Source organism: Ictalurus furcatus, chromosome 15 (assembly GCF_023375685.1).
Source record: "Ictalurus furcatus strain D&B chromosome 15, Billie_1.0, whole genome shotgun sequence".
NCBI lineage: Eukaryota > Metazoa > Chordata > Actinopteri > Siluriformes > Ictaluridae > Ictalurus > Ictalurus furcatus.
The window spans coordinates 2,976,879-2,990,305 of record NC_071269.1 but is presented as its reverse complement, the minus strand read 5'-3'; the positions used below and the strand labels follow the sequence as shown (position 1 = coordinate 2,990,305).

The 13,427-nt window shown below is 42.5% G+C and overlaps 1 protein-coding gene across 2 annotated transcripts in view; it reads left to right on the top strand.

Moving 5' to 3' along the window:
- Positions 1-13,427, top strand: part of lrp1ab (low density lipoprotein receptor-related protein 1Ab) — a 150,850-nt gene that overhangs the window by 53,280 nt on the left and 84,143 nt on the right. For both annotated transcript variants that reach the window (XM_053644002.1, XM_053644001.1), the window contains exon 3: positions 1,027-1,164. In XM_053644002.1, coding sequence (XP_053499977.1) covers positions 1,027-1,164 — 138 coding nt within the window. The remainder of the gene's footprint in view (positions 1-1,026; positions 1,165-13,427) is intronic.

Here is a 13,427-nt window from a genome sequence, read left to right as displayed (position 1 = left end):
AAAAAATTGTTTAGAAAAAAATAGTTGCAACCTGATGCCATAGTTAAAGAATGTACAATCAGACATGTTAAATGTTTATATTAAAATAGGAAAATTAAATTACAAAAAGTAATATTTTATTAAATGCAAAAAGTTAATTTTTATATTTTTCATTTAAAAAAAAAAAATCCAGATTAGGTTATATTTATATGCTTATTTCAGTCAAAGCAGCTTTGTTGCCATTGGTGCAGCTTTTTATTTATTATAATTATTTCTTCTTCTTTTTCTTTTTTTTCTTCTTGTTCTACACTGGTGCAGGTTTTTATTCTTTTTTTTTTTTTTATGGCTGCTTCTTCTTTTTTATTCAATCATCGATTGATTGTAAAATCACCAAATAAATTCGATCATTGGTTGTGATCTACCGAGGTCGGATTCTGAATCGGCCGCCAAAGCGAACCTCATCAGGAAACAGTCCGCTGTTTCAAACCGTACCTCTCGTACACACAAGAAATGCGCCTTCATTCACCATTTTACCGCACAAAACGTTGTCACCTTCGCCACTTTACCTCATACGTTGTGAAGTGGTCGATGCGAGAGTGTGTTTTATGAGGAAAGTGTGACTCACGACACCACACGGTCACAAAAATGCTTCTCGGCCAAATGAGCACTTACATTTCCATCCAGCCTCTCTCTCTCTCTCTCTCTCTCTCTCTCTCTCTCGCGCTCTCTTCTTTTTCTCTCGCGGAGTTAAAAAGCCAGAAAAGCACACCGGAAAGCACAAAGCCCTCAGTCCTGAAGACTTCGAGTGTGTTACAAAGCACGCTGACACTGGAGGCTCCTTCCGTGAATGTTAAATAAACATCTCCTTAAAGAAAATCTAATATCACAGATTAGATTAGTTCGATAACAGCTCAATGTTAGATCGCTGGAGAAATCAGAACTAGAACTAGCACGCTGGCACAAACATGGGATTTGCCTTTCCGAGAAAGCAGTCCGAATCGAGAAATCAGCAGTAAAACTAAATGTTTGTTTGTCTGCGTGTTACAGGTCACCAAAGCCACGTGTCACAGTGCCCGCCCAACGAGTTTGAATGTCGGGGCACAGACGTGTGTATTCACCTGAGCAAGGTGTGTAACGGCATCTCGGACTGCGTGGACGGACGCGACGAAGGCCATCACTGTCTGGGTAACTGTTCTCTCGTTTTCACTCTCCCACACGCACACACTCACTCATCACGTCTGCTCATTTACTTCAAAACGACCCTGAGATTTGGGTGCCGTCATTGCCTTCTCCCATCTTCCCATCTGTCTCAGGCTCATAAATTTTCCCAGCTTCTAACGAGCTGCCCGCATTATCACAGGCCGCTGCTCAGACCAGCCCTGCAGACAGACCCAACTCCAATCAAATCCCCTCCACTAATACGAGTCAGAGGTGGTACACTGAGTTCCCCAGAGTTTTATTACTCTGCTGCTGAGGAAGGAAAAAAAGAAAGAGAGAGAGGAAAAAAAAAAAAAAAAAGGCCCCAGGCTGTGGAGTAGCCATTGCTCAGTCACTGAATACATTCTGGCCTTGATGGAGTCTGGGTGGATAGAATACCATTATTACACAATCTCTCTTCATAGCAATAATCTGAGTCGATCCTTTTGCATGGTCATTTGGAATATTACCTAAAGGAATATCCACCATGAACAACTTAAATATTAATGATTATAATAAACATGAGATCTTCCACGGCGTCCAGGATTAACGTAGTGATCAAATTCCGACTTAATCCCCTCTTGATTCGGTTAATAATGAAATTCATAAAAGGGTTAATGATAAAGCTGCAGCTTGCATATTATCCCGGAGTGATTTTTGTGCCGTAAAAAGTGTAACCATAGCGAAGCTCTTCCTGGGCCTAGCTAGTATCGACTGCCTAACTAGACTCGCATGTTATTAGGGCTGGGAGATATGACGGTGTAATACTGATATTGTGATAAATGATGTCACAGTACACTTTTTCTGAGATATGGTGGATATCCTGATTATAATCTTATTAAATTTGTACATCCGTATATTTACAAACTGCTTAGAAGCAGCTGATTTGATGTTCAATTTTGCATTTAAACTGTTCGAAATGACACTTTTTTTTTATGAATGTGTTATTTGTTTATTTACAGTTGAAGTTAGAAGTTCACATATGCCTTGTAGAAGCTACAAAATGTTAATTAAAAAAAAATAAATAAATGAGGGATCATAAAAATTGCATTTTTTTTTTTTTTTAATTTAGTACTGCCCTGAATAAGCTGTTTCACATAAGATGCTTGCATATAGTCTACAAGACACAATAATACCTGCATTTACACAAATGAAGCAGTTCATTATTATGTTAAAGATGTGCGTGATTATGAGCATCGGTTTATATCAGTGGTGTAGGCCATTTTAAAACGAAACACCATGTTCCAAGTTTGCACCCACGCCGTGTGTGTTCTCTCCTGCACGAAGCTCATGTTTGCGTCCAAAGTCCTGCGCTATTCTGGTTCAGCCACCCACCTCCTGGATCACCGTGCTCTGCCAATTTAGCGAGCAATGCACAGAAATGCAAAGCAAATATTTAAAGAGACTGTACGCTGACTTATGTACTTATACTGCAAATTAGTGCTCCAAGTAAAACAGCTGTTGCTGTTCTAAGATTTGTTCCAGCTTGATGAATTACGGATGTTTATTTCTTGCCACCGAGTTACATTGTGTTCCTGTCTGACCCGAATGTTTTCTGGAGTATTCCATTACAGATGTGTTTATGTAGGAGGGATTCTACTTTGTATCTTTTAATGCCATTAAAGGCCAGTAGACAGACACAACCAGTGCATGACACGTAGACACTGTTAAGCCTCTGGCTCGTAGGCGTTTGACCTTTGTGGTAAACACTTCCAGTATCACCATTAAGACCTTGCTCTGAAACACACTCGCCCATGCATGTTTGAAAGGCCTCTTTCCTCTTGGCGCATTCTGTGCATCTGGATTTACGGGAAAGTGGGCTGTTTCGCAAGTGCAGCTCGGGTTATGCAACGTGCTTCCTCAAAGGTCTCACGCTGCCGTTTCTCAGGTGCGAGTAATCGTGGCTCATTCGCCGAGAGTGGGATCGAGTGGAGAGAATAGGGAGAGACCAAAGGCTGGAATATTATCACAGCCCAATAAATCTGCCCACCAGTAAATTTACTGATGTTTATCGGTGGGGATAAGAATCATGCTGTTGGTAGAATCTCCTGTAAAGGTATGGAAAGATTGGTTTACAGTTTAAAACCACTTTCAAGTCTTGTTCCAAATCCAAAAGGTAAAGGAAGCCTGAAGTTTTATTTTGTGAAAGGTTACCTAACTAAAGTATTCTGGGGAATGTGTGTGTGTGTGTCTATGGATGGATGGATCTAATTGGGATTATACATCATGACTCGACAAAATCTTGACGTATGGGTGAAACAATATTGTTTGCGAAAAGCTTCCATTGGATAAGTCTTAACTCTTATAAATTATTTCTGGTGCATCCACTTGCGCCATCAGAAGTGACCTAATTAGTTGAATGGAGTCGTAATTGTAACGTGTAATTAGCGTCATATCATCTCAATATAAATACCTGAGAGGCCCCAGCGTTTGTTGGAGAACATATCTAAACAAACAGCATCGCAAAGAGCCATCAAAAGAAATTCGGCTCAAAGCTCTGGATAGGTTTCAATCACAGTTTGTTTATGAAAAAAAAAAACCTTTGCAAACAGTAAATACGTGTTCTCTGGTCTAATGAGACTAAAAGTGAACTTTATGACTTTGCCACAAAGTGCTGTGTTTGGTGCAGAAGCCTGACACCGCTCATTACCCTGAGAACTCCATTCCCACTGTGAAGCGTGGTGGTGATCGTATCATGTTGACGGTTACCCTCGGATTCTGGGTCGCTTTTCTGACTAACGCTCTCCTTACCTGGTCATCGACTTTGTGTGGAGTGATGGTTGTGCCATATTCGTTAGATTTTTAATAATAAATATAACGGTGCTCTGTGGGGTGTTTCTTTGCAAACAGATCCTGATTGGTACTTTTCCAGAACTTTGTCCCTGGCTGGTTTTTGATAACTCCTAGGACTTCATGAAGCTGTTTATTTAAGTATGGTCTCTAACAAACTCCAGGACCTTCCAGGAACAGGTGTATTTATATTGGGATCATGTGATTCTTTAATTACACACGTGAACAAAATAAGCCCCATGAGAAAAAAAGACTTGATTTTGTTAATTTGCGTAGCTGACTAACAGGGCTAGCAAGTGGCTACCTGTCAGGACATGCTAAATTAGCTGGCTAAGTATAACCATGAGAACGACTGAGTAGGAGTGTTTATCACAAGACAGACTTTTGTCAATCAATATTTGTAAAGACGTTGTACAGACATTTACAGACCTGCTCTAATGATTTCAAGGGTTCAAGATGACTAACGTTATGCTAGGTTTAATAGCTGCGTATATACCGTAAGCTGTTACCGTTTATAAGACATTCCACAGGGCTATATGTTTTGAGTGTCTCTCCCTGACATTGCATAGATTGCATCAAAGTGTGCATGTATGTGCATGCATGCAGTTGTTTGTATGTGTGTGAGAGTATAGCTGCTAGTGGTATTTGTTTGCTCACGCTTAGCATGCCTTCACTCAGCTGAAACGGCACACAAATAAAGGCAAATATGTGCCACTACGCAACAGCAGAGTGATTAGCGCTCTTAAACGGAGCTCAATAGCAATACGGAGTTCTCCTAATTTATCTGAGAACAGCTCACAGCTCTGGCAACAGGATATCAATCTGGGCAATGGCTCGTGCAATCTGTACGATTGTAAAGCCCAATATTTGTACAGCAGTGATGGATGAGCCTGCTTATGCTTAGTGCGTTTTTTTTGTTTTTTCTTTTTTTTTTTTCTTCCTCTCTGAGAGCAGGAATAATGGCACGTTTATTGATTTGGCAGAAGCCTCTGGAACAGGCACGGCACTTGTTAGGGATTGTTGTGCTTACTCATTTTTGCATTTGCAGTGCCTTGCATAAGTATTCACCCCCATTGACTGTTTCTACAATTTGTAATGTTACGAACTGAAAAGGCTTACATTGGATTTATAGATCATGAATCTACACAAAATAGCCCATAATATTGAAATGGGGGGAAAATCTATGTAGTTTACAAAATTACCTAGAAATTAAAGCTGCAAGCAGCATTTTTGGCAGCCAAGCACCCAGACGCGGTGAGCCGCACATTCACAGACATGTTAGAATCGTTGCTAAGCAATCACAGGGAATCAGAGCAATAACGATATGCAAAGAGAGTCAATAATGATTTGTAGTTTCATGCATTTGCCAGTCTGTTATGGGAGAACGGTTTTGAATATCAGTTCCTTTGATAACTTTTGTTTAGACAGGTCTCAAGATGATGTGAGCAAAATTTGGTGAAGATTGGACAAAATTTTAAGGAAGAATATCAAAAATGGTGCTTAGGTGGAAGCATCTTTAAGCACATTATTGTAAGTTTTGACCAGTAGGTGGCACTGTCACGAAATTTGTTGCATAGCCTCAGACCATGGTCCTGAAGCTGCCTACCAAGTTGTGTGTCCATGCACAAAGTCGTTGCTGAGATACAGCCTCACTTCCTGTTTTGGTGGCAACGCTATCAGAATCGTTAGCCCATTACGGGCAAACCCTTTTGGAATAGTCAACATTCATTTGATAAATTTTGTGAGGCTTACACTGAAGATGACATGCCAAATTTGGTGATGATTGGACAAAATTTGTAGGAGCAGGGAACAAAGTTTTTGACAAAATCCAACAATGCTGAAAATCTAATTAGATGTCATGGGGTGTGTTGAACTTGTCTTGACCCAGAGAATCCAGGGATGGCTGGCTTTTAAGTTTTGGATAATTGTACTTCGAAATTAGGCCAAAATTTGACTTGATGGTGGTGCTAGAGTGTTGGCAGCACTTGGCCCAAATTTGGTCACAATGTTCCTTAGACCCTCCCCAATGAGCGTGCCAAGTTTCACATCTTTTTACCAGACGGTTTTATGGGCTGCCATAGACACCCTAGCCTGATGATGATGAAGAAAAGGTAGAATAACAAAGCAACAATCTATGCAACTTCAGTGCTTGGCCCCCTTATAAAATTATTATTATTATTTTTTTTTGCATAAGTATCACCCCATCCCCCACCCCTAATCGCTGCGAAACCCCTAAATTAGTTACCAACAGAAGTCACATAATTCGTTGAATGGAGTCGAGCTGTGTGTAATTAAAGTGTCATGTGATCTGAACATAAATGCACCTGCTCCTAGAAGACCCTAGACTTGGTCAAGCTATGTTAACAAGCTTCCCTGCGCAATTCTAGTTTTTTTGTTTAGATCAGATGTGTAACATTCAGAGCGGTACGTGAACAAATGGCCCATATCTGTGTTTAAACAAATAAACAATGTCCCCCAAAACACCTCTAATGTGCACATTTTTGGTGAGTTCTTGGGCAGTTGTTCTGACCACTGCTTGGTTTCGGTAGGTTCCTTCCAGTTTTGCTTTTGAATTGATTCCTTGAATAGCATGTAAATCGCCAATTTCCCCATCTTCCCATAGAGCACCATAAAATCCATTATTATAACACACCAAGCATATGGCACAAGTGCAACTCTCGCCTTACGGGAGGCTTACTTATTCAAGGTACTGTATGTGTATTTGTTGACATGATGTTCTGTTCTAGAACTGCTAGTCTGCTCCACCCACACCTGTACACATCCTAATAGTTTCTCTCTCTCTTTCTTTCACCGTCTCATTCTCTTTTGGAGAAACACACACAAATATACACACACGCTGCATGCACAGGCATGCCGACAGAAATGTCAGCTATGAGAAATGTCAAAATGTAGTACACACACTGACTGTTGACTACCGCAAAGTGCCTCCCATGCTCCTCACACAAACAGACTGATTGCAGATTTAAGGGTTTAATGCAAGGCTGAAAGAGCATGAACAGATTATCATGATTCAAGCCCCAATTTCCTAATGACATGCTGAACGATTAGCCCACAGAGTCTCTCTGGGTAATGATGGCTATTCTTCAATGTTCTAGAGTTTGAAATGTTTCTGAAGATCTCCAGTAATCAGTTTGATCATCACCATCATCCACCTCTCTAGTTTCATCTGAGTTAAGTCATTCGCTGTATTTTAACGATTCACTTTCCGCTCCAAGATCACTGCTGAAATGACCAGTGATTTGTCTAGTGGCTTCTTTTCTACAAAATAGAAGTCCTTTCATGACCGGTCTCAGACTAATTCCAATACTTGGAAAACCAGACATCTTTTTCCTAGATATATCTTATTCTATTTTCAGAGCCTAGGTTATTGGCGTTCATCGATAGAATTGATAATGTGTTTAAAAAAAATTCAATAGCCTTAGATTATGGCCCTTCAGGGGCTCACAGAAATGCTGATGTGTCCCCATGCAGAATTGGATTCTTACATTTTCAAGGCTCATCAGTTCATCCATTTGCAGTTCCTTGAAAGTAGAAAGCATACTACTACTGCTACAGAGAAATTCAGAGGGAGGAATCCTGCACCCTAAACCCGGGAAAACCACTTCACGGTAAATGTGTTTAGCCGCACCCCCTGCATGGTCGGCAGCTGTGCGAGCTTGTCCGATGCTTCTTAGTTCTGTACAAATGACACGCCACGCTTCTTATAGCATGTGTGAGACGTGTTCGGTGGAGGGGGCGTATTTGTGGGTGAGGAAGAAAGTGGATGGGACAGGCTGGGATTTGGACGGGGGCGGGAATTGATTTGATACGGGCTGTAGTGTTTGGCCACGTATTCTCCTCGCTTCACACACACACACCACAAAAGAGCTATTGTAGCTCTAAGGGCCATAGGCTTTGTATGATGAGGACCCCTATTGTCCCTGTGTGTGGGTGTAAGTGCGAGACGGAGGAAGACACTCAAGGTTTTTTTTTTCCCGGTCTATGAGCTCTAAGAGTAATTGATTTAGTGCTGATTCTTTTGCATTGCGTTATCACTCTATCTTTCTGACATATTCCACTCTTTCTGGTTTTCTTTGTTGTTGTAGGTGATGTGACAGTCGGCTTGTCAACGGTTTCATTTTTTGACAGGAACACACTCCTTTACTGGTGATTCACCATCTTTTACAGAGTCATGCTTATATACATAGACAGCCTAAAGACCACCATGTGATTACTGTGTGTAGTACCACATAGAAACCGTAAAGATGGCTGTGCATGGTTTTCCTTGGATAGCCTTAGGACTGCAATTGCTAAGAACAGTTTTGCACTCATGTCTCCATCATCGAACAGTTAATAACTCTAGATCGATACAATAGACTTCAATTTAAAACTATAATGAATTCTGAAATGATTCTGATGCTCATACTTATAAGTTGCTCAAAAGCTAATAGCTAATATATAGTAAGTAGTTACAGAAGAGAAAATATTTATAATCGCATGGTGTCACCCACATGAGGATGGGTTCCCTTTTGAGTCGGGTTCCTCTCAAGGTCTTTGTCATGGAGTTTTCCCCTCAACACCATCGCCTCTGGCTTGCTCCTTAGGGAATTTTTAAAATTAAATGTAGAAAAATAAGTGTTAAGTGCTATACACACAAAATTTAATTGAAATAAAATATATGGTTCTCTGTAATGTACTCTTACCGACCATTTTATTAGAAAGATGAGTATTCTTGCATGTTTATGCATTTATCCAATCAGACGTGGTGGTTGGTGCCAGACGGGCTGATCTGAATATTTCAGAAAGTGCTGGTGTAGATACAGCCCTAATAGAGTGACAGGAGATACTTCCTGGCAGGGGCCTTTGAGCTCTTCTGTACGCTAGAGTGATCACTTCTACAATCCAGTTCGACAGTTTTTGCTTTGACACAGCGCCACCTTTCTGCGCACCACCATAGCAGACAAAGAGTTGATCAGTTGCCTCAGATTGCCAGTAGGACACGAGGAGATCCCTCGAGCTGGTTGCTTCGGACGACCCTTGAATGACCCATAGTGGTACACCCGCCATTAAGAACTCCCGGCGACTCCACAGTGTCAACGCATGAACACAACGGTGGGAAACAGATATCAGCCGATGACCATGTCTGGTGGGGTTCAACTTCAAGTTGTTCCACCACTGGAGAGGCCTGAGGTGGTGCAGGCCCAGCAGAATCACCGAAGTGGCAGCAGTCAACATTCCCATTCGCTGCTGGACCACACCGTATGGCAACATCACTCCCAGCCGGAAACGAGCAAGGAGCTGTAAAATCTTGTCAGCCCGAGCGTGTGACAGGGTAGCAGACATTATACGGGAGTTCAGAGGCATTCCAGATAAAGGCAATCGATTGCACCGGACTCAGGCAACTCATCATGTTCACCGTGAGGCCTAGTCTCTGCACATGCTCCAAAAGCTGTCTGATGTTGATACCTCATGGGGGCACAAATCAGCCAGTTGTTCAGGTAAAGCAGTACCACAGTGGATACAGAGCCACACACATGCATCTTGTGAAGAGACGAGGGGCCAGGGACAGACTGACTGGAATGACTCTGAAATGATGAGCTTGGTTTTTGAAACTGAAACATAGGAACTTTCTGTGTTGAGGTATGATTGGAATGTGAAAGTCGACGCTTGTAAACCAATCCCCCATTATAACAGACTGAATAACGTTGGCCATGTGTAACATTTGAAAAAGCAGAGTCTTCTGGAACAGGTTTAGATGCCTTAAATCGAGAATGAAAAGCACAGTCTCTTTTTTGGAACAAGAAAATAAGTTGAATAAAAACCATCCCTCTGTACAAGTGGGGGTACCTTTCCTATTGCTCCCTCTCCCAACAGAGAACAGATTTCCTGGGAAAGAGCCACAGAACAAGCTTCATCCCTAATCAATGTAGGGACAAGCCTTGAGCACTTAGGGGACCGGTATCGAAACTGCAGGGCGTAATCCCTGCTCAGGGTGGTCATAACCCAGGGATCCACTGATTTGTTCTTCCAATACTGTGGGTGTTGCGCTTACAAACAGTCGGCGGCCGGCCCAAGCACCTCAGGATTTATGGGTGCAACCTTTTGGTGGTGGTAGTGGTGATGGGGGGGTGCTGGTGTGGATCCCCTGGCTGTTGCTGATGAGGAGGTTGGAAACCTGTAGGATCCTCTGCCACCCCATGCCCCTGTGAGCTCTGAGGTTGCAGAGTAGTATGATGGTGGCGGAAGCGATGGTCTTCATATGGTGGTTTCCAGAACGACGGCAAGCTTGTGGAACTGGTGGCACTTTGAAGGCAGTATTGCGCTGCACCTTTGTCAGCTGGTGAGCAGCCTCTGTTAATTTCACCCGCTTTTCCAGCAGCTCCATAACATTAAGCCCAACGAGGAGCCTGGGAATGATGGGAAGATCCCGCGGAGTCCTTTTATAGTCTTCAAGCAGTTTCGCCTGAGCAAGTGACACTTGGTGGCGCACCGCCAGGAGTGTTGCTGTAAGTGTACCCAGCTCGCGGGTCACATGGCCCATGGTGAGGAGTGCCGTCTGCAGGAACCAGGAGACTGAGGGATCAACCTTTTGCTGACTCCAATGTACTGGAAGTAGCGAGGAGCAATTGACGGTCCGTATTTTCTGCACGGGTTATGTAGGCAGCAGAGTCGTATGCTTTCTTTAGGAGTGAGTCTGTGCGGCCACATTGGGTGCTGGGGCATCACACATTGCCCCATAAACCTCGTCGGGCGAAACCACTGGGGCTGCAAGAGATGTAAAGAATATATCCAAGTCAGGCTGACATGAAAGAAAAGGAGGGTTAGGAGACTCCTCCCCATTTCTACTACTGGCACAACCCTGACCGACCTGTGTTATAGCCACAGGCGTGGCAGACCCTGCCAGCTGAAGTGATTGAAGGAGACGCTTTGTCTAACATCTCAGAAGAAAGGACAGCCACAGTCTTATAAAGAAAAGTCTCTTCCATACAGTCCCTCCGGGAATTCACCTTTTTTCAAGATGGGGGCACCGGCTGCCACAGACGCACAACCCGAGACCCCACAAGGCGAGATGGAGCCGTCTCTCCAACATGGGCAGCAGACTACAGTGCAGGCACGGGTCTGCGATGGCATCTCTTAGATGTTGACGTCCCAGACAGGACGGCTGGTCATCATGGCCAACATCAGAGAGTGAGGTATTTGGACACAACCTACATGACAGCGGGAAGCCCGTGGCGAAAGAACTGTGTGCCATGCTCGCCTCGATAATAAATGCCTCCAGAGAGAACCGAAAGGCTAACAGCAGGAACACTTGCTGAATGTGAAGAGAATATATCTATGATCGCTGTGAGAATCCGAATAGCACCGAGGAGCACAGAGCGTCACAAATTCCGACAAGAATCCGCAACGTAAGCTAGCAGGGGAACCGCCAACTTTGGCGCGGCATCACTAGCCACCAGATAGCACTGAGTTGCACAGAGTAATTCCATCTAAAAATAATTAAATAAAGGCAAAAACTCACTAAAACTCTGAGAGAATATCCACTCCTGGTCCCAAAAACTTAGGAGTGTGCTGTCACAGCTTGCGAGGGCAATACTTCGCTGCTCTGTAAGCTGCACCTGACAATATGAAAAAAATCAACGACCTATCACAGTCAAGCGAGAAAGAGGCTGATGTGGTTATTCTCCTCAAAACAGCCTACGTCACCATGTGACTTTGTTGGTATACGCTCTCAACCTATCTAGCTGGCGCTGCAATAATCCATTAGTGCTTAAGCGCTGCCTCTGGTGGTCAGGAGGAATGAAACAGAACTCCTCGTTGATGAGAGTGGTCAGAGGAGAAATGACCATACTGCAAGACATTAGAAACTTTTTTTTTTAAAAGAGGATAACCATATATTCATTTGTTTCTTAGTCTGTATTCATGCATTTGACTAGCTAACTAGCTTGCCATAGATTATTATGTTATGTTATGTTAGTTACTACTTTTTTTTTTTTCTTTTTTAAAGCGTAGATAGTTATGTTTCCAGGGAATGAAACCTGGCCCTGGGAGTGGACAGCGCTCTCTCTCTCTCTCTCTCTCTCTCTCTCTCTCTCTGTCTGGGGGAGGAAGGATCCTCTGTGTGTTTGTGGGAGTATGTTGTGGGTGGTCAGGTCAGAAATATTTTAAAGCATTTGGTTCTGAATTGGTTCCAGTGCTGTGGGTGTAATACAGGAGTACAGATAAACCTGAAGGTTTGATATGGGTGCCAGATAAAATCTTAATTCCCCAGTTTATAGGTTCACTTCACAGTGTGGAAAAGACGCCAGCCCATATTTATGAAACGTCTCGTATTAGATCTGCTGATGAGATCCTCTTTGTTCGCACGACCCCATTTATTAGCGAGTCAGTGCTGTCTTTCATTAATAATCTTAAAGTAAGATGATGATGATAACTAGGGAACTTTGTTCCCTCTGGGGTGGGTGATATGAGGAAAATGTCATCTAGGGCTGCAACAACTAATCGATAATTAAAATAATCGACAGTGAATTTAATTATCGATTAGTTGGGTCTGTGACCCTGTCACTGTGGATATCCCCTAACCCCCCCGCCCCCACCCCCATCAGTGACGACGCTTCACAATGGTGCAAAATGCATTTTTATGACTGAAACACATCTGGAAAAACAGCGGAGGTCACAGAGTGAGCCGCTGGGGGAAAAGTGCACGGTCCAGGTCGTCCAAAACATGAGAATATTTTATATTATGTGCTTCAGACAAACTCGTAAGTGTATTAACGTGTCTCGTCGAGACAGACGCGTGTGCTGTTTAATGTGTTCCAGACGTGTTTTCTTCAGCACAGAAATGACATTTTTACCTTTATATCCTTATCTGTAAATGTTAGATTTAGTAAATTCACGCCAGGGTTTCCATTTTACATAAAGACTCGTCCTGACGGCGATCGAGTCTCCATTAAACTTCACTGAACGAGCGCGAGTCCACGCGTACGCATCAATCAAACACCGTGCAATAGAAAGGAAGCGCAATAACCGACTAAAATATTCATTCTGATCAAATGTGTTGTTTGATGCTATATGTAGCGATATTTAGAAACTAAAGCGATTGTGTTTTTATGAGAGCGGTAACTGTAATGGGGTTATGACATGTCATTGTATAGAAATGTAAGAAGTGTCGTACATTTACAGAATAAAGGAACATGTCACTGTGTTCAAATGAGTGAATGTGTGTTACTGCAGAACATTCAACCTCTTACCAGTTAACACTTAGTCTGTGCTTTTGTTTTTCTTTTTTAACATTATAAATAAATAGCCTTCAATTTGCACAATGTTTGAAGGACAACATTGTCCAGAATGTGAAATAAAGTTTTTAGGTTTTTTTTTTTACTTCTCAGAAAAATACAGAAAATAAAAATGAGCCTTTTAATCCAACTAATTGATTAAGCAAAGAAATAATCATTTCTAATAAA